At 42.6% G+C, this 21,713-nt stretch overlaps 1 protein-coding gene across 3 annotated transcripts in view; it reads right to left on the reverse strand.

The window, feature by feature from the left end:
- NSUN7 (NOP2/Sun RNA methyltransferase family member 7) overlaps positions 1 to 21,713 on the reverse strand; it is a 60,808-nt gene that overhangs the window by 17,168 nt on the left and 21,927 nt on the right. For all 3 annotated transcript variants that reach the window (XM_075544404.1, XM_075544402.1, XM_075544405.1), the window contains exons 5-9: positions 19,610 to 19,762; positions 19,153 to 19,336; positions 16,781 to 16,991; positions 7,103 to 7,246; positions 2,361 to 2,462 (exon numbers count right to left, since the gene is read on the reverse strand). In XM_075544404.1, the coding sequence (XP_075400519.1) occupies positions 2,361 to 2,462; positions 7,103 to 7,246; positions 16,781 to 16,991; positions 19,153 to 19,336; positions 19,610 to 19,762 (794 nt within the window). The remainder of the gene's footprint in view (positions 1 to 2,360; positions 2,463 to 7,102; positions 7,247 to 16,780; positions 16,992 to 19,152; positions 19,337 to 19,609; positions 19,763 to 21,713) is intronic.

Consider the following 21,713-nt stretch of genomic DNA (forward strand, 5'->3'; position numbering starts at 1 on the left):
TTTGAACCCTACGGTGCCTTGGGACCTGACCCAGCCATCGGGTTTTCATTTGTGTCACAGTCATGTGAAGCTGGACGGTGACAAAGGAAGACCACAGAAGAGCTGGTGCCTTTGAATTATGGTGCTGGCAAAGAATATTAAATATACCACGGACTGCCAGAAGAGTGAACAAGTTTGTTTCAGAATAAGTACAGCCAGACGCTCCGTAGAAGCAAGGCCCGGGGTGCGCGGTCTCACTGCTTTTGGACATGTCATCGGGAAGAACGTCTCAGGAGAAGAGCGTCGTGCCTGGTCCATAAAAAGAGGAAGTTCCCCGAGAGATGGATGCACACAACAGCTGCATCAATGGGCTCACTCAAGCAATGTGTGTGAGGACCGCAAGGATCCAGCAGGGTTTCATTGTGCTGTACACAAAAGCACTATGGGTTGGAAGCGACTCAAGGTACCGAGGAACAACAAAAACGATTTGGAGATGCGTATGAGTCCCCACAGGGCTATGTCAAGAAGACTAGATAGACTAGTCTAGAGTTCAAGGGGGAGACTTGGACTGCAAATATAAACTTTGAAATTAAAGAAACAAACCACAACAACAGAATTCACTTCCATTAAGTCGATTCCGACTCTTAGTAAGCGATAGGACACAGTCGTACCGCCCTTTGAGTTTCTGAGGCTGCAAGATCTACAGAGGGATTAGACCAGAGCCGAGGAAAGCAGACACTGTAAAAGAAAACCGTGGAAAAAGAAAATGGAAGAAAACATAGAATCAAGAGGTGAATTTTCAACGTTTGGTTTGTTTCTTTAAGATGGGAGAGAGTGGGGGAGGGAGGGGGAAATGAGGAGCCGAGACCAAGGGCTCAAGTGGGAAGAAAATGCTTTGAAAATGATGATGGAACCATAAGTGTAAATGTGCTTGACCCAATGGATGAATGTATGGATTGTGATAAGAGATGTAAGAGGACCCAGTAAAATTACTTAATTAAATTTTTTTTTAAAAAGATGGGAAATGGCATGTTGGGTTTATCCCCATACTGAAGGAAATGATCCAGGACACAGGTAGGAAGGGAGGTGAGGCCATGGGGGTGGGGGTGGGACTGTGAAAAGGCGGTAAGATCAGTGGATTTGGGGAACTGGAATGCTAGAAGGAAGGCTGAGGGCAGGGGTTACCCCGGAAGCAAGGTAAGCACCAGCTTGCTTGTGCTAACTCATCTGTGGTGAAAGTTTTCCATAGGTTTCACCACATTGGGGCACAGGGAGGGGAAAGGATGAAGCCCACCCCATCTTTAGAGCACTACGCTCCGGAAAACGTTAAGTTTGCGAGGCAAGGGAAGAGAGGAATGTTCAAAGAAGAGGTTAAACCACAGGGCATCTGTTTTGGTGCTGAGAGCACCAGTGGGCGATGGGGACCAAGGAGGGGACTGAAGAGCAAGGTGGGGGACCAGAGTGCCAGGGTTGAGCAAGGACCTGAGTGAGCCAGGGCTCTGGTGAGATGCACTCAGCGGTTAGGACTCTGCTGGAGAAGGGTGAACAGAGATGGGTTTGGGAACCCGGAGCCTGCCTGCTATTCTGCTTAAAGGAGGCATGAAGGTGAAAAGATTTAGGGAGAAATAAATGAAATCACACGTAGACAGTAAATAGCAAGGTGCCTACAGTAAGTGATCAAAGGAAGCTTGAAGATTACAAATTAGCTTCGCAACAAATAGGAAGACTGAGCAGGTATCATTCGTGTTTCATTTTAAGAGCATCTTTGATCCTTTCCATCAAAAGTTGGGACTCACGCCACTGATTAACATTGTGCTGGTGGTTCAAATCCATCAGCCGCTCAGTAGGAGAAAGACAAGGCAGGCTGCCCCCGCTACGAGGTCCAGTCTGAGAAACCCTATTTAAGGTTACTATGAATCAGAATTGACTTGGCGGCAGTGGGCCTTCCTCTCTATGCAGCACCAAGGGAAGCAAACACTTGACGGAAACACTTGACGGAAGAGTTGTTTGGGGGCAGGCACAGTGGCACCAGACAAATGCCATCAAGAGAGAAGCCAGAGAGAGGAACAAGAAAATAAACTACACAACCATGCGATGCATAATTACTCCCATCCCCACTTCTCGGGTATGTCTGCTTCATTATCCATCACGTTATATTTGCTGACCTACGTCCAAAATGATAGTAAAACACACGCAACATCTTAAAACTTAGAGAAAATCGGTAAAAATCAGTACTTGATTATTTTAAGATGTAGGGCTGAGGGCTCTGGAAATCCACTTGAGGTGCCACGCGTATTGCCTGATTACATGAGATAAATTCAGTGTTAATGTTTCTAAACCTTGCCGTGCATTTTAGCATGACTGCATGATGACAAACTTACATTTCATCGCATGGGTTAGCTGTTTGTATTGTTGTTGAGCAAGGACGTGAAGTTTATCTGCTGAGGGTCCTCCTTGAGAGAGATCTTTAAGTAAATCTGTTCCTAAATTGGAAAAGCAAATTAAAATTGTTAAGTATATCAGTAGTAGGTATTTTTCACGCATTGCTATTGTATTCTCTACATCTGCAAACACTTTGTCTGCTAGTGAAAGTTTTTATGGAAAGGAGCTACTAAAACCAAATGCAGAACTTTGTAAAACTTTGGATTAAATTTTTTAAAAACTGAATAGCTGAAGGTAATTTTGTTCCATTTGAATATTCGTCATTTTTCATCAGCTCAGTCAGTCACGTAGGCGGGAGAGGAAATGTCACCACTCTGGAGGCCAACAAACACACAAAGAAAAGACGGTGTTTCTTTTCAGAAGTAGAAACGGATGAGCTACAGTCAGAGCTAAACAAGAAGGCACACACAAGGATGTGGGGCAGACACCTTGAAACAAACAGTTCAGGAAAGCAAAGGCCTGTCTTCCCAATGGGTGAGGAAGCCATCAGTTCTTAAGCTCCTAAAACGTTTAACATATTTCTTGGTAGCAATTCATCTTGCAATTGATCTTGGTGGCAATTGCACGAGACTTTTTGATATGACTGAACTTTGAAATGGTACATTAAAATACATTCGATATAAGAAATTGATGTTATGATGTACTATGTTAGTACTACTTTGTAATGATAATGTACATATAGCAGTAGTGATGTGAATATGAGTAATTAGTAATAAGATGACACTACTTGGGAGCTGCTTTAGATGAGTTATTTTAAGGAAGGACTCTTTCCTTTTCAACATTCATAGAAATGAAAACAGACGGTAAAATGTTCTGCACGGCTTTTATTTAATCATTTCTTCCAGTCACTGTAGCTTCTGGGCTTTCAAATGTCAGCTTCTTGACTGGTTTCGTCGTGTCTTTCTCAGAACCTTTTCCGCGCACTTCCTGTGTGCTTGCGAAGGGGCCCTGGGGGCGCAGACCCTGGTGCGCTGTGGCTCCAAGGAAGAAAGACTGGACCTCCCGCGCCCATCTCCAGGCTCAGAAACCCACACGGTCAGTAGGAGTCAGCACTGCCCCCGAGGCAGCGAGTTGGGATTTTTATTTGTTTGTTTTATGCTTGATGTCATCCCCCAGCTCCAGAGGTCTGCAGACATTAGTGTTCAATGAATCAAATCTCTTCTGGAGACGGTGTCTACGCTCAGGTGAGATATGCACAAGGTTGTATTTCGGCTCTCATGGACTTCTTTAGAGTTCCTTCCGCTTCGGCCAGAGTGTGCATGTGAGCACTGGATGGTCTGTTCCCTTGTTGGCCCTCAGCCTTGCTCTGGCTGGTGATAGTAACGTTCTCCAGATGTAGCTAAACCGGGTCAGGAGAATTTTGCAAAACCAATGACTTGTTCAAAGCAAACACTTTTTTTGCACCAACACACACACTATACCCATGGACTGAGCACACCGACTCCATCTGTAGGCATACACGAGAGAAAAGGCCAAGAAGCTAAAGTCAGGTCAGGAGCCAACAGGGAAACAGGCGATCAACTGCTCACACCCAAGCTCAGGTTCAAGCTGAAGAAAACTAAAACGAGCCCACGGGAGCCAAAATATGTCCTTGAACCCTCCCACCTGCATTTCGATAACATCTCAGGAACAGATTTCAGGCATTAAATTAATGACAGAAGGCCTGAGGAGCTGTGAGCTGACATCAAGAACATCATTTATCAAGAAAGCAAAAAGTCATTAAAGAGACAAAAGAAAAAAAGCCAAAGTGTACGTCAGAAGAGACTCTGAAGCTTGCTCTTAACTGTAGAGTAACTAAGGCAAGTGGAAGGAAGATGAAGTCAAAGAGCTGAACAGAAATTTCCAAAGGGCAGCTCGAGAAGACGAAGACAAATAATTAAATGTGCAAAAACCTAGAGTTAGAAAACCAAGGACGAACATGCTCAGTACATCTTAAATTGAAGGAACTTTAGAAAGAATCCATACACAACTGTCTACCTTACAAATCCGGCTAGACCAGAGGATGTAAACTTGTCCATATAGGAACTGGAAACACAGGGAATCCAGGGCGGATGATCCCTTCAGGACCAGGGGTGAGAGTGGGGATACCCGCAGGGTGGAGGGAGGGTGGGGTGGAAAGGAGGAACCGATTACAAGGATCGACATATAACCTCCTCCCTGGGTGACAGACAACAAAAAAGTAGGTGAGGGGAGATGTCAGAAGGTTCAAGATATGACAAAATAATAATTTATAAATTATCAAGGGCTCATGAGGGAGGGGGGAATGGGGAGGGAGGGGAAAAATGAGGAGCTGATGCCAGGGGCTTAAGTGGAAAGCAAATGTTTTGAGGATGATGAGGGCAATGAATGTACAAATGTGCTTTACACAATTGAGGTATGTATGGATTGTGGTAAGAGTTGTATGAACCCCTAATAAAACAATTATTAAAAAATCCAGAAGCACAACAAAATCTGTGATTGTAAATTATAAACCCAAATTAGACAGCTGGATAGTATCAGAGCTTAAACTGTGAGGTTCTGGTTTGCAGAAGCCTATGGGTGACAATGGAAGCCCAAAATATCTTTGCAGGATCTTCACAGGGTATAGACTAATCACCCCGGTGAGTTTATTCCAACCTTATTGTGGGATGGGAATAACCTGGGAATCAGAGTGTCAAAGAGACAACACTAGTAGATTGAAATGACAAATCTGACTTGAACATTTAAAAGCTTGTCACTTTGTCTCTCTTCTGATACACTTTGGGCTAGAGATGGGCTTTTTGTTTATTTATATTTTCTATAGTTTTTTTAATTACTAGCGTTTATCTCTGTTGTATTTTGTCATTGTTGGTGGCCTTCTTGACTTTTTGTTTTTCTATGTTTGTTGGTACATGAAACCCAGGCGCGGTGACTCTGGAGAGACAACTAGAATGAGGGTTTCTTGGGGGTACAGCAGGGAAGGTGGGACATAAGGGGGAGCTGATATTAAGGAGTTCAAGAAGGAAGAAGATATTTTGAAACTGATCTTGGTAGCTATTATACAAGACTTTTTGATGTGACTGAACTGTGGAATGGTATGGTGTCTGGATTAGCTCCTAATAAAATGGTCTGGAAAAAAGAAAAAAATTCAAGCCTCAAGTTGCCATAATGAAAGAGTCTGTGGACAAAATACTGAACCATTCAAGAGGCATGAAAAGAAGATGGAGACAATGCACAGTTACTATACTAAAGAGAACTAGCTGGCATGCCACCGTTTCAGGAGATAGCACATGAGCAAGAAGAATTCCACACACCTGCTTGTACCCCTGCAGAATGTGTACAAAGATCAAGAAGCTGTCGTGCAAACCGACCCAGGGCATACTGCCTGGTTTAAAGTCAGAAAAGGTGTGAGTCAGGGTTGTATCCTCTCACCACACGTCTTCAATCTGTACGCGGAGCCAATCATCAGAGAGAAGCTGGGTTAGATGACGAAGAACGTGGCATTGGGATTGGAGGAAGGCTTATTAACAACCTGAAATGTGCAGCTGACACAAGCTGGCTTGCTGAAAGAAAGCAAGCAGGACTGGAAGCACTTGCTGATGAAGATCCAGGATTACAGCCTTCAGTGTGGCTTACCAGTCCATGTAACGAAGTCCGAAATCCTCACACCTACATCAGTAAGTAACATCACGAGAAATGCAGAAAAGGTGGAAGTTGCCAAGGACCCACAATCAGTGTTCATGGAAGCAGCAGTCGGGAGATTCAGAGACATATTGTGTTAGGTACGTCCGTCTGCCGCACAATGGCAGCCAAGATGGTACTTGGAGGACTAAAACAGGCCTGTGACCCAAACCCTTGTCTTTTCCATTGCCTTCCATGCATGTGACTTGTTGGACATAATAAAGATGACTGAAGAAGAAACAATGCGTTTGCGTTACGGTGCTGGAGAAGAAGAAAAGTACTATACACCATCCAAAGAACAAACAAATCTATCTTGGAAGTAATACAGCCAGAATACTCCTTAGAGGCAAGAATGGCAAGACTTCATGTCATGTACTTTGACATGTTATCAGGAGAGGCCATTCCCTTAAGAAGCACATCATGCTTGGTGAAGTAAGAAAAAATAAACAAAAAATCCCTCACTGCCATCAAGTTCATGCCTACTCAAGGTGACCTTGTAAAAAAGGGTAGTAGACTTGCCACTGTGAGTTTCTGATACAGTCACTGTGTACGAGAGTAGAAAGCCCCATCTTTCTCCCTCAGGGTAGCTGGTGATTCAGAACTGGCAACCTTGCAGAGCATGCCCCCAGTCCTAACCCCTACGCCAGCAGGACTAGAGGCAGAGGGGCAGCAAACAAAGAGGAAGGCCTCCAATGAGATGGACTGACACAGCGGCTCCAACAATGGACTCCGCCACAAGAACACGTGTGAGGGGGGCACCGGACCCGGCGAGGGCTGCTGTGAGTCAGAGCCAATGTGGGACAGCACCCTTCCAGCAACTCGGTATCTGAGAGACCACCCTTGCCCACATCCCACAGGTTTCCCTAAGGATTACCTTGGGTAATGGTTCTAAGGTATTTTGTTCATAATAAATACTTCCTACGTGGTATCTATTATTTCTGAATCAGGTATCTTTGATGCCAGTACCACTTTCATGAGCTTAAACCATTTTATTTTAAATTATTATTAACCACTCTCAATTATTTCAAAAGCAAACAAGTACCTTCATGCTCGTTTAAAATAAATTCTACTGGATTGCTAACGCCCAGTCCTGAACAACGAGGCAGAAGCAGGATTACTTTAACTTTCTGTAACCTATGGTCCTTGGATTCAATGTTAATAAATATCTCATGAAGTATTTCGATATCTGTTAGAAAAAAAACACACAAAGTTAAAATATGTGTGCAGGTTACAGACATACCTATTTAGCACTGTTCAATTTTAAGTCCTCAACACCAACCCCACCCCCGAAAAAAAGCTTCTTTGAATGTACTCAAGAAAGAGGGCTAGTGTCTGGTAACCTCCCTAAGTTAGGTCAGGAAATCTGCTTTTTCCTTTACCTGAAAGTGATCTTGATAGTGTCGTATCTTCTATATAAAACATAAAATTCCCCACTCTTCAGGATGAACTCCAGGTTCATGGGGAAGACTGTTAATTAGGCCTTTCATAGTGTCTAGGTTACAATAAATAATATTTTCCCTCACATTTTTAAAATCAATGTCTAGCCTATCTTCCCTAGAAAGGAGGGACCCAATATCATTTGTAAGGCACAATCTAAAGTGCTGAACCCACACAAACTGATGTAAAATAAGATCTATGTCCAGAGGAACCTTGTAATTGAAGGGAATCTGTTGTCAGTCAAGTTCCACGATCTGTACTTCTAAAGACCAATCCTTCCATCTCTTCATTGGCTCCTATCTGAGGGTGGAGATAATTCCCTCTCCGACTTGGCTGATCAAATGTTCTCATCTCCTCTTCTCTACTTTTTGGAATATTTTTTAAGCAAGTGATTTTTTTTCTATCCCATTTTAAATTTGGGGGGAAAAGTCCAGCACATACAACATAGATATAATGTATTCAGTTTCCCAGTACCTGTCAGGGTGCTTGAACATGACCCATTCATGGAAAACCGATTTTCATCTCTATCTACACTCACCCCCACCCACCCATTATTATTTTTTATCTACAAATATTTTCATATGACTCTCTAAAATATAGCCTTTAAATTTGACCACACAATTATTTATTACTATCAAATATCCAACTATACTTCAAATTTCCCAATAATCTCACCAGGATATAAATACATACATGGCAACTAGTTGATAGTCTTTTTTAAAAGGTTCTTTTTATCCATAAATTTATCTCCTCCTCTATTTTTTTGAATGATTATTTTCTTAATTAAAGGTGGTTAATTGTTTTACATCAGTCTGGATTTTGCCAATTTGTTGTTTGCCAACTTAGCCAATGGAGTTGAAAATGTTCCTCTCTTATACTTCCAAAAATTGGCAGCTGGAGTTCTAAAGATTAGATTTTTTTTCTCAAAAAATATTGTTTCTTGAAGGGAGTCACATTCTTCCACTCAGATGAATTTGTGGTGTGAGTAGCTACATGATTCATTCAGCTCTTCTTGGTCTTTTGCATTTCCATTACTTTGTTTATCCATATGTGCCCCCAAAAGCCAGCTGAGATCTTTAAAGGGATCACACTGAGCCTGTAGATCAATTTGGGGAAGACGACCATCTTCACAAGATCAAATCTTGTGATCCAGGAACATGAAATGGCTTTCGTTTCATTCAACCTTCCAACTCTATCCGTCATCAGATTCCAACTACTCATATTGACCAACTACTTTTCTCTTTTCTGTTTCCAACTTTTGCATTCCGATTGCCAGTAATTATCAATGCATCTTGATTACATAGTTGGTCAATTTCAGGCTATAGAATTCTTCAATTTCTGCATCACTAGCTTTCGTGGTTGGTGCATACATTGAATAATTAATTGTGCTGACTGGATTTCCTTGTATGCAGACACATATTGTTCAAGCAAGGCACCATTGTACTTCATGACACATCTTGAAATGTCCTTTTTGACAATGAATGTGACATGATTACTCTTGAATTTGTCATTCCCAGCAGAGTAAGCCATATGATTTCCCGATTCAAAATGGCCAATGCCAGTCTATTTCAGCTCCCAATCACCTAGAACGTCAATCTCTATGCGCTCAATTTCATTTTTGAGAACTTCCAATTTTCCTAGATTTATACATCATATATTCCAAGTTCCAATTATTCCTTAATGTCTGCAGCTGTTTCTTCTCATTTTGAGTTATGTCTGGTCAACAGATGAAGGTACTGAAGGCTTTACTCCCACAGGCCTGACTCCACACACACCATCATGGTCAACTGCATGTTGTGAAGGCAGCTCTTCCTCAGCCTTCTGACCTGAGGGATTCATCCTGGCAATGTTCTGCTTCTATTCGTGAGGTTTTCAGTGTCTGACAACGTTTCGATGCTGTGCGTAAGATTTTCCATGGCTAATTCCTCAGAAGTGGACAGCTATTCCTTCTGCACAGTCTGTTCTTAGCCTGGAAGCTCTGTTGAAAGTCGTTCACTGTGGGCGACCCTGATGGTATTTGAAATAAATTGTGACATAGCCTCCAACACTCCAGCAACACACAAGTCACCAGGATACAGCAAACTGAGAGACAAGATGTGAAGCCAAGACCATAAAGTACATTAATTACATCGATGTCTTCTCTCTAAAATGGTGTACCACTATGGTGATTTGTTTGATTACACATCTGCATATTTTTAACCTCAGAAGGCATTAGTTTACCACCCTACAAGACAATGGATTTCAGGAGCTTAAATGGAGAGCAAATGTTTTGAGAATGATGAGGGCAACAAATGTACAAATGTGCTTTACTCAATTGATGTATGTTTGCATTGTGATAAGAGTTGTATGAGCCCCCAATAAAATGATTTTTTAAAGACAATAGATTATAATCATTTAGATTTACCTGTATACTTTACCTTTCTGTCATTCATTTCTTCCCACGTATTCAACTTTCTGTATACAATATTATTCCTCTACACAAACAATAATCCTGAGTATTTCCTTTTTCTGGGTCTGCTAATAGGACACTCTTAAGATTCTGCTTGAGCATAGTTTTATCTTAAAGTTTGTTTTTGCTGGTTATAGACAGCTAGCACTTTCTTTCAGCACTATGCAGGTATGCTTTAATAGTCTTCTGGCTTCGGTGGTTTCTGTTGAATGGTTTTCAATCTTATTTTTATTTGTTTGAAGGTAGTATGTTTTTGCTCTTTCTGCTTTGAATATTTCTCTTTGTCTGTGGCACTCAGAAGTTATGCTCTGGTGTGCCTAATTAAGTTTGAGAGTTTAGAGTTTATAGGACTTCCTGAATTTATAGCTTCATAGCTCTCGTCCAATTTGGAAAATCCCCAGCCTGAAATTCATGAACTATTGATTCATTCCCAAATCCTTTTCTCCTCTCTTCCTGGGACTCCAATCAGACATATCTATAAGATCGCTGGATCTTATGTGTGTCTTGTCATCTCTTCTATATCCCTCTCCTTATGCTTCAATCTGGATATTTTTTCTGGTTAATCAATTTGTCCATGCTTTTGTTAGCTGTGTTTGCACTATTGTTTTAAACCTAATCATTTTTATTTCTTTATTTCACCTTTTATTTTTCAGTCTCAGAATTTTATGTTGGCTCTTTTTCATTAGTTTCCAGTTCTCTGATGAAATTCTAATAACACTTGGCATTAACTGTATTTTTACATAAATAGCATGAATTGGTTATTTACCAACTGTTTCCTCCCCTGGGAGGTAGTTTTGTAAATGCGCTATGCTAATTATTTTTCAGAACATATGTTTTCCAGTTACATAGTGGTGCTATGGGGATGGGAGGGATTAGTAAACAATATAGAAGCCAAGTGTTATTTGCATGCAAATATGATCATCATTGGAACAGATCGATCACAGCTATTTTAAAGTTCCTATAAGTATTACTCAGGTTCTCTAGAAACAAACCGAAAAACCACACTCACTGCCATTGAGTCAGTGCTGGCTCATAACAACCCTACAGGACAGGGTAGAACTGCCTCTGTGGATTCCTGAGACTGTAACTCTTCATGGGAGTAGAAAGCCTCATCTTTCTCCCTTGGAGTACCTGGTGGTCTCGAACTGCAGTCCTGGTGGATTGCAGCCCAATGTGTAACCTCTACGCCACCAGGACTCGCGCTAGAGAAACAGAAGCAGAAATATATTTTGATTAAGGAAATGATCCATATATCTGTGGGGGCTATCAAATCTGACATTGGAAAAGCAGACTGGAAAAACAGACAGGAATTGAGCCTATCATTTTGAGAAATTCTTTGAGAAGAATTTCTTCTTCCCTAAAAAAGCTGTTTTACTCAGAATGAGCCCCATCAACATTATAGCGGATAATCTCCACCTGCAAGTGCCTTCTTAGAAACGCCTAGGTTAGTGCTAGTGAAATAACTGAGGACTACAGTCTAGCCCAGGGTCCCTGGGGGTGTAGCAGTTCCTCGTCTGCAGTTTGAAACCCCCAGACATTCCTCAAGAGAAAGACAGAGCTTTCTACTCCCACAGAGGTACAGCCTCAGAAACGCACGGGACAGTGCCACCCTGTCCTAGGGGACCCCATGGGTTGGCACTAACTTGATGGCAGTAAGTTTGGAGTCTAGCCAAGTTGACACATAAAACAATCACATCTGACACCGCCAAGATCTGGATTTTATTATTATTGTAATTGAGTGGATTTATGGAGATCTTCATGGGTTTATGTTAGAGCTTCAGTTTTAAATTCAGCGTTCAAACACATTTTAGTTTAGCTCACTCACTGCAATCTCCACAATAACACCACTTAACCAACTTCCTTTACTAACCTTTCTGAACTTTGAACTTCAGTAAACGCTGCCCCTTTGACCTCAGCTGGTAAGGTGCACCTCCCTGGTGGTATTGTTCCCCCAACAGACCTGTGGATGGCGTGGTTGGGAACTGAGCCCTGGGGAGGAGATCAGCCAGACCTGCAGGCTCCCTGAGGGCCACGGTACTGGGGACGCCTACAGTAACCAACATGCCTGACATGGTCTGGGATTTTGAGTTTTATTCTTTATTTTTCTCTCACTCCATCCTGGACCTTCTCAAACGATCCTCTGGCTGTCAAAGGAGCAGCTGGGCACCATTTGGTTTTTCTGGTCTTACAGTTAAGATAGATGCTCACATGGTCCACCAGCCCATTGAGAACTCACTGTTTCCATCTGTTTCCCATCACATTATGTCCTCTGAACAAGGTGAGGACAACAGCTGCATCTCAGATGGCTCTTCCTCAAGTCTGAAGACCCGTGTCCTTGCTCGTACAAGCAGGGTGTATGTAGATCACTGACCTTCTGGGTCATTATGCCAATGAAAATTGGTGTCCCTGGGAACCGTGGTGCTGAGCCCCCAGCACAGCGACTCATCCCTTCAACACCTTTGCTTTTGTTGAATTAGTTTCCTGAACTCTGTCCCTGCGGTGCTCTACCGTATCTACCTGGGCCTGCAGCAGCGGTAAATATCCGCGCACAAATAGCCGGTGAAATCCACGTACAGTAGAACCCCGGTACTCAACTGCATCAGTGCTTAGCACAATCGGATTTAGACTCAAAATGTAGAGAAAACTTTGCATGGGAGCTCGAACAAAATATCAGAATCCGACCGGATGCACGTGATTTTTGTTAACAAAACCAGTTTGTGTTTCGGTCACTCAGCGTTAACTGGCGTTGTTAGTAAGCATTTTTTAAACCTTTTGCAGCTGTGTTCCAAGCGTTTTACTATAATTGTCTTACTTTTTGAGGTTTTTTGTTCTGTTTTTAGATAAAAAAACATGGGTCCTAAGAAAGAACATTTTGAAAAGAATCATAAGAAACTTGTTAACCGTGTTATCGATATTGTTGATGATAATTTGGTAAACCCTTTTAAAAAACAGTTAAGGAAACGCCAACAGCTGACCACATTAGACAGAATTTTTTTTTTTTTAAGAGAAAGCCAGCCAGGTCCTAGTGAAAAAAAGACAAAGAAAGGGGAATAAAACCTTCTGAAAAGCAGCTCCCAGTTGATTTTATGGAAGGGATTCCCCTTCCAAACAATGACTCTCTCCATCCCTCCTCTCCACATCCGTGTCCACAGATCCAGATCCTCATCAACCTCAAGGTATGGGCCATACTGTAGTTGTTAAAAACTTTTTTAATGTTGTGTTTCTTATTTAAATTATATTATTTAACTCTGAAATGGTTTACTTTGAAATTTCTGTGTAATGTTTTATATAAAAAAGGCAAGGTTAGAATAAAAACATGGTGGTTGAGAACGGAATTGACTTCAGCATTCCTTGTAAAGCTGGCCTGGCTTTTACAAATTCCTTCAACTTCTGTTTACCAGGAAATATCATCATGTTGACATCATATTCGAGGGACAATTCTTTTTTTTAAATCATTGTATTGGGGGCTCTAACAGATCATCACAATCCATACATACATATATCATGTCAAGCACATTTGTACATATGTTACCAACATCATTTTCAAAACATTTTTTCTACTTGAGCCCTTGATATCAGCTCATTTCCCCTCCCCTACCTTCCCTCTCTCATGAACCCTTGATAATTTATTAATTTTCCCCCAGGTCTTACACCAACTGCTGTCTCCCTTCACCTGCTTTTCTGTTGTCCATCCCTCTAGGAAAGGGTCATATGTAGATCATTGTGATTGCTGCCCCCTCTCACCCCCCACCTTCCCCTTACCCTCTTGCTATCTTTATTCTCATTATTGATTCTGAGGGGTTTTTCTGTCCTGGATTCATGTGTTGTGAGCTCTTATCTGTACCAGTGTACATGCTCTGGTCTAGCCAGATTTGTAAGGTAGAATTGGAGTCATGATAGTTGGGGGAGGAAGCATTAAAGAACTAGAGGAAAGTTGTATGTTTCATCAATGCTATACTGCACCCTGACTGGCTCATCACTTCTTTGTGACCCTTCTTTTTTTTTTTCCTTGTGACCCTTATGAAAGGGGAGGTCCAACTGTCTACAGATGGGCTTTGGACCTCCACTCCACTCCACTCTCCTCATTCACATTGATATGATTTTTTGTTCTGGGTCTTTGATGCCTGATACCTGATCCCATGCCTGATACATCATCACCCAGGCTGGTGTGTTTCTTCCCTGTGGACTTTGCTGTTTCTCAGCTAGATAGCTGCTTGTTTATCTTCAAGCCTTTAAGACACCCAGGCGCTATATCTTTTGATAGCCGGGCACTATCAGCTTTCTTCACCACATTTGCTTATGCAGCCACTTTCAGGGATAATTCTTACCTTGTAATTTTTTCCTTTCAGAGTTTTACAGCCCTGGTGGCAGAGTGGTTTTGAGTTGGCCTGTGATCTGCAAGGTCATCAGTTTGAAACCACTAGCCACTCCTGGGGAGGAAGATAGGATTTTCTATTCCCGTAAAGAGTTACTGTCTCAGAAACTCACAGGGGAAGGTCTACCCTGCCCTGCAGGATGGCTGCAAGTCAGCATCACCTGGATGGTAGTGAGTTTGAGAGTAAAGGACGGTGTAGTGGTTACTCCATAAGTTCTAGAGTTGATGTATATAACATTTTTCAGAAGACCTTCTCAATTATTGCTCACCAAAGCAGTTCTTCGGAAAGGGTTTCTGGCTGTGTTCTGGTCACTTGTTTGAGCCATTGTTCTTGTTCTGTATGAACTTAAGTCTTTTCGTTGCGCCGGTTGTTCTGTTTTTGCCTCAGAGGCATTGCTTTATTTGGACTCACGACTGTTGGGTTGACAGGTTCTTAGGTGCGCCCCACCTGTCTCCTGAAGGGGTGATAACGACCAGCTCCCTGATCGTGCAGCACAGTCGAGCGCGGGCTGAGCTGGTGCTGGTCCATCAACAATCAAGGGCCCAGCTGACACAGCCACAGGAGTTATGGTGTTGGTGTCGCTCCTTTCTGTGGTCAGCTCCCCTTGTGTCCGGTTGTTGTGGGGATCGAAAGCGGCTTGTTAAAATCCAAGATGGTGACATTGCAACACATGTCCCTCTGTCTCCTCTCTCACCGCTTTCACTCGGCTTCCTCTCCCAGTCTCTATTCAACCTGCTTCTCTTCTTTATCTTTCCCTCCAGAGCTCAGGTTCCTGGGACTCTCGGCCTGTTTCACCAGCTGTCTGGGCGGTGTCTACCCCCCCCCCCCCCCGCCCTGCGCACCACCCCCAGCTCCCGAACTTGGTATGCTCGCTCCGTCCCTGCTCCCTCCAGGGTCCGTCTCAGCTTCTTCCCCGTCACAAGGCTCACCTACAGATTTGCTTTCACTGCAGTACTTTTCTCTTGATTTTCAGTCGTGTCTTCTCTTCTTGCTTGCCTCATCATTTTTAACCAGACAATTTGAGACCTAAGATGATGTGTCTTCTTCCAGAAATACACCTCATTAGGAATTCGGATGACTGAAATCTGGGCTTCAGTTCACTGGTATACTTACCACTCCCTATGTAGGATATATTAATTCGATAGAGCCTATGTCCAAAAGTGAACTACTGAGTGGTAATGGAACTATTTCTTGTCAAGCCCTGAATTCCACTTTTTGTTGCCCTAACCCTGAGAATTTTTCACAAGTTTCGCTCAGTTTCTCAGCCTTAGTGAACCTACGAATAATGTATGGTGGTTTCCATATTGCATGAACCAATGGAAATATAAAAATAAAAGGCAAAATAACTTAACCTGTAGTCATAGATATTATTTGTCCCTAAAGCACTCTGGACTGTCTTTACTTGTTAAGTGATAGTTTATATCACATATTTACCAACTTATTGCTTAAACCTCAAGTACCAATATATTCATTAACCTGCAGTTTTTAACAACAATAAGCAAAAGGACAGCTATATGTATGTTAAAAAGTGCTGCAAAATCATAGACAATTTCATTAAGCAAAAATATTGAAATCCGAGGCTATTGTTTCTCAATATATCTTCCATCTCATCTATCCATTTCTATGTAAGTACTGCATGCTAACTGTACTGCTGGTGCATACTTAGGTTGACACATGTCTGAAAGTGATGTACCATCTGTCTGACTTTTCACTGAAGAAGTCTATACTCTGTTGACACTACATCAAAACAGCATCCTCAAGGAAATCATATTGTGTTCCTTTTAATGTCCTTTGAGTTTGATGTATGGGGCGGGGGGAACGTCTGAAGGGGCAAGATGAGGGGTGTACAGTGGCTGGGGTAGGGTTTCCTACCGCTATTCTTGCAGGGCAGCCCTTGCTAATCTCGAAGGAGGACCATGGGCTTGGTTGTTATGGGAAAGTCCCTCCGTATAGCTCTCCGGATCCTTTTTCACCAGTGCAGTCTTCAGTTCTCTTACTACAAGCTTCTCCCAATGAGCCCTCATGGTCGTCCCGTGTCCTTTGAGAAAATCTATCAGGATTACCGAGTGGAATACTGAAAAATAGTCCATAACCTTCTCAGCTGACCCCTTCTGTCTTGAATTTCACTGGCCTAATAGACACCCCCCCCCCTTGGAAGCCACTGTTTTAAAGAAGACCAAAACAAGGGGGTTACTGAGAGAACTTGTATCCAGCCATCCACTGACCCCCGAGACATGTCTAAATATGTGTGGTTTGGGATCAGCTCATGCATCCATGAACTGGAAACCTAGCAGCTGTATTTTTTTTTTACTCACCCTTACAGTATGGATTAATGAAGCTTTTTAGACCATAGTTCATATGGAGAATTTCTGCTTTACCAAAAAAAATTCATTAAAACATTTTTTACATTTTGAGTGACTTATAGAACTAGAATCACCAAAGAAATAATAGTACGTACTTTTACATCCCATTTTTGTAAAAAGGTTCTTCAGGTCAGGATCCTTATTGTGCGATTCTACTCCACAAACAAATATTTTTGAGGTGTTATTATTTGTTAAGATTGACATATGGGCAACTGTGTACCATGAACCTGTATTGACCATTAAGATATCATCATCCATATTCAGTAAAGCCTTTACTGAATGGACAGCAAGACTTCGAGATTTGTCCTACAAGACAATGGTGTGATTAGAATTTCAAAAAGCATATCTGAAAGCATGAACTAAGTTTTTTTTGGGGGGGGAGGGGGATCTTAAAAAAAAGACATAGTTGGTGGAAATGTTGAAAAGCCACCTAATCCATTCAGATTAAAATATGTTGAAATAATAAAGACAGATAGCATACATTTGAAGAAAAACATCATGATTCTGTTTGGCCTCGATATGCACTATCAATCATTCGGCGTTTCTATAATAACCAACCTATCCACTGCTGTTGCGTCGATCCCCACTCACTGGAAAATGGGCTGAGAAGCAGACTGCCTCAAGTTTCTCCCACAAAGTAGGTGGGGGGTTTGAACCAGTGAACTTTTAGTTAGCAGTCCCATGTGTAGCCCACTGTCCCTCCAGGACTCCTTCAGGTACGATGAGTTGACAGATTAGTGACAGCCTTTGTTGGCCCTCCTTCGTCGCCCATCCTGAAAATCCACGGGTGAGTGCTGCTGCCCTTTGTTCTCCCCAGTGCACGGCCACCCAACTGCTGCCCTTCGTTCTCCCCAGTGCACGGCCACCCAACTGCTGCCCTTCGTTCTCCCCAGTGCACGGCCACCCAACTGCTGCCCGCTCACAGAGATTAAAACCCAGGAGCAGGAGGAGCAGGGGGGGGAGGTGGACTGAAACTCTGCATGTGGTCTCAGTGTTTGATAGGGTGTCACTACAAAACAGGCCAAAAGTCTGTCTGAGAATCAGCTGCGAAGGAAGACCGAGGTGAATCCAAGAAAAGATTAGACCCGAAGGATCAAAGCCCAGTGCTGTGGAGTCATGTCTGACTCACAGAGACCCTGTGGCTTTTCCAAAGAAGTGGGTCATTACAGGCTGGGGCCGCACCTTTCTCCCCGCCAGTGGCCGCTTTTGAACTGCTAACCTTGGGGCGCACTGCAACGTGTAACCCACTCCTCCACCAGGACAGGATGCGGACTTAAGTTTCCAGTCCTGTTCCTTTTATTCTATTGAACTCATAGCATGCCTGGCATGCGCTTCTTGCAGTACACAGCATAGTATACTACACTGTACTATATGCATCGTACTTTCTATACAGGAAATTAGTGAAAGCTGGACGTTGTATAAAATATGCACCTTCTATCAGAGAAGCAAAACTGCAATATTTCCTATTAATAGAGATTAATAGAAAAGCGGTTACTGGGTTTTGGTACTGAAAAAAAGGTGTGCGTGCGTGCGTGCGTGTGTGTGTGTGTGTGTGTGTGTGTGTAAGTGGCAAGCCTTTAACCTGCCAAAGGCAGAAAACCTTTAAGACCTGGAAAAACAAGGTAGTCCCATCAGCCCATCAGTTCCAGCTTTCACACAAGTTTCTCTGTAGATCAAATCAAACCTGTCACTGTCTAGTAGAGTCTGATTCATGTCAACCCTCCGGTGTCACAGACTACAAGTGTTCCAGATGGTTGTGCTGGCTGGATACATGTATTTTTCATGGAATCAGATTGCCAGGCCTTTCTTCCGTGATACCAGGGGGTAGGACTGACCACCAACCTTTCCGATGGTGCTCAGTCACAAATGGTTTGTACCACCCAGGGACCTAGCTGTTACACATGCCTTGCAGGTGAAGGCTGTTGGTGTTAGGAAAGAAAGCACCGCTCTTTCACACACGGGGCGGCACGAGCAGCGTAGCATCCTCCGAAATGGAAGAAAAGTGGCCAGTACTCTCTCTGCAGTTTTCCCTTACTCACTCACTCACTGCCACCGAGTCCATTCCTTCTCAAAGCAACCCTATACTAGGATAGAGTAGAGCTGCCCCTGTGGGATCCCCAGACTGTAAATCTTTACAGGAGTGTCTGGTGGTTCCGAACCGCTGGCCTTGCAGTTAGCAGCCCAATGAGTAACTTGCTACACCACCCGGGATCCTTCATGGTGACAAAAATATAGCCTTCTGGTTGGCAGCAATACAAGTCTCCTATTCTCTGTTTACACCTTCCCCTGAGATGAAGATGGGAAAGTGCAACGTGAGCGCTGTGTGCAGAGGTGTTTATTTTATTTACGGGGACAGTGAGGTCTTATAAACCTTCCTGGTAACGCATAAGCAGTAGATGCCGAGTAAGGGCCTTTGAGTAAGTCGTGTTGTTAGACAAGGCTCACAGAGAAGGGAATCCTAGCTTACCTGGAATACAAGTTTGTAATCCTTGACAAGATCTATGCTTAGAAGATCATTTTTAAGATGAGATGGAAAAATTAAGACATCATAGCAATGTTTGTCCACAGCAAAGACTTTGTCATCAATATGCAACACAGACTGGACTTTATGATAGCCTTTTCTCCTCAAGTTACTGTAAACTTCTTCAGGGCTATAAATATACAACATTGGGTTGTTGTTACAAATACAATACTTTGGAATTTATTTAACACCAAGAGTTTTTTTTCCTGCAGCAAAGAACAATATCAACTGCATATCATGTCTCAAAAGTAACTTACAGAAAGTTTACTGTGTAAATACCTGCAGTTTTTCCATAAGATCCTGAGCTAAACAATATTCCCCAAGCACTACCAGCCCTCCACATCATTCCTCAAAAAGGATAATATTACTTAACACATTTGAGTGGGTTTTGTAACGAGCATACCTGATCTTACAAGTATTGATCCAAGCATAAAGTGGCAATGTGGAGGCCCTCAGTTCCTGATTTCTAACTGTTTCTGGTAGAATGTGGTAAATTGAAAGGGCATCATGTTTGATTCGGTATCTTGCCAAAGACGCGGCCAATTTTGTCTTAAAACTAGAGAGAGAGAAAAAATCCATTTAGGTGACAAATGCCATTTGAAACAAGATTATCACTTTTCCCCACTAGAATGTTAATAAATTTAATTTACAGGTTTAGCAAATTCTCCTGTAATTCAACTTTAATTTTTGAAGTCTAAAATGAGAATCACCGGGGCCTGGTGGTGTAGCAGGCCATGCACTGAGCTGCTAACCACAAGGTCAGTGGTTCAAACCCATACCGACCCTCCAAGGGAGCTAGATGAGGCTCCTGTAAAGATTTACAGCCTCAGAACCCAAGGGGGCAGTTCTCTGCCCTGTCAGTCTGTAATGCAGAGAATGATTTAAGATGCTTTTATAGCCATAGCCTTTGTTACTCCTACCAAACAACCTTTCTTTTCCTGGCGGGTCTGGGTGAGAAGGGGGGGGCGGGGTTAAGATACTGATTGGATGATGTGATTCAGCTGTGAGGGACTGTTAACAGATTCAATGTGATGGCCAGCCTGCTGGGCCTAAAACAAAGCACCCCAAACTAAGGCAGCACACACTCTCTACCAGCAAGAGAGAAGAGCCCGGGGGAGTGCATCCTTTGGACCCGGAGACCCCTGTGCATTGAGCCTCCTGGATCTAGGAGACACTGTGACACCAGAGGAGCCACCGCAGCAGCAGGACCAGGAGCCAGTGCAGGAGACACAGCAGGGACCTTATGGCTGCAAACTTTTCCCCCAACAACGAACACAATAACTGAAGTTTGGGTGTATGCCTAACACGTAAAAATATTTTCTTCAGGCCAAAAGGCAATGGAATCCTCGATGAACTGCTTGAATGTCCCATAAAAAGATGAACTCAGACATGATACCGGCAACACTGTTGGAGACCATTCCCTTGGTAAAAGTCTTCTCAGGAGGCTGGCGGTTATTACAGTGTGCTTTCAATTAAACCACAGCAGCGGGCAAGTCAGCGAGTGCTGACCACTGACTACGCCGCCTACACTAAGCACCTGACCGGCACCAGCTTCATTAGCCCTCGCAACATGATTCGCCCCAGGACTGGCTTCCTCTTCAGCTAGGCCAGCGGTTCTCAACCAGTGGGTCGAGACCCCTTTAGGAGTCAAACAACCCTTTCACAGGGGTCGTCCAATCCATAACTGTAGCAAACTTACAGTGATGAAGTAGCAATCAAAAAAGTGTTATGGTTGGGGGTCACCACAACATGAGGAACTGTATGAAAGGGTTGCGGCATTAGGAAGGTTGAGACCCACTGATCTAGGTGAAAAAGAAATAAAAACCTGTAAAGAGTTGTATCTTTACCAAAATACTTCAGTTTAATAGATACTGACTTTCAAAACGATTTCTCAGCATTCAACAATAAACTGAAGTATTTTGGTAAAATTCCATTGACAAATAATGAAAATCTATTAAGCAATATTAAAAACTCAGTCATAAAATGAGCAGATGTTCTCACAACTAATTGAATACATCAGGTGTCTTGTGTATTGAAGTAACTTTATATGCAATTGATTAAAAATATTTTACTTATGTTGTAAAGACAAAAAAAGTTTTATCTTAACTAAGTTTGTTGGGTTTTTCTCCCCCAGTTTGCCAAATAGTAGGTTCTTAACACTATTAATACTGTTGGGATATTCTTCATCTGATCCATGCTAGATTTCTTTTTCTTAAGCCTTGTCCATAAAGCTAGGTAAATAAATAACAGCTATTTTTAATTGAAGTTTAAGTAGTCAAAGTTATTAGCGATTTTCATGGCTTCCCACATACTTACACATTGGAACCTACCAGCCTAGCTTTCAAAAATAACTTGATCTTAAAATGGAATTTTTCATAGTTCAAGACTCCTTGGAAAGGGAGTCAAGTAACTTATTCATGCTCTTCTCCATTCTTAGCAATAGCCGTATATACTCGAGTATAAGCCAGCCCAAATATCCGCCGAGGCACATAATTTTACCACAAAAA

This window comes from Tenrec ecaudatus, chromosome 3 (assembly GCF_050624435.1).
Source record: "Tenrec ecaudatus isolate mTenEca1 chromosome 3, mTenEca1.hap1, whole genome shotgun sequence".
Taxonomy (NCBI): domain Eukaryota; kingdom Metazoa; phylum Chordata; class Mammalia; order Afrosoricida; family Tenrecidae; genus Tenrec; species Tenrec ecaudatus.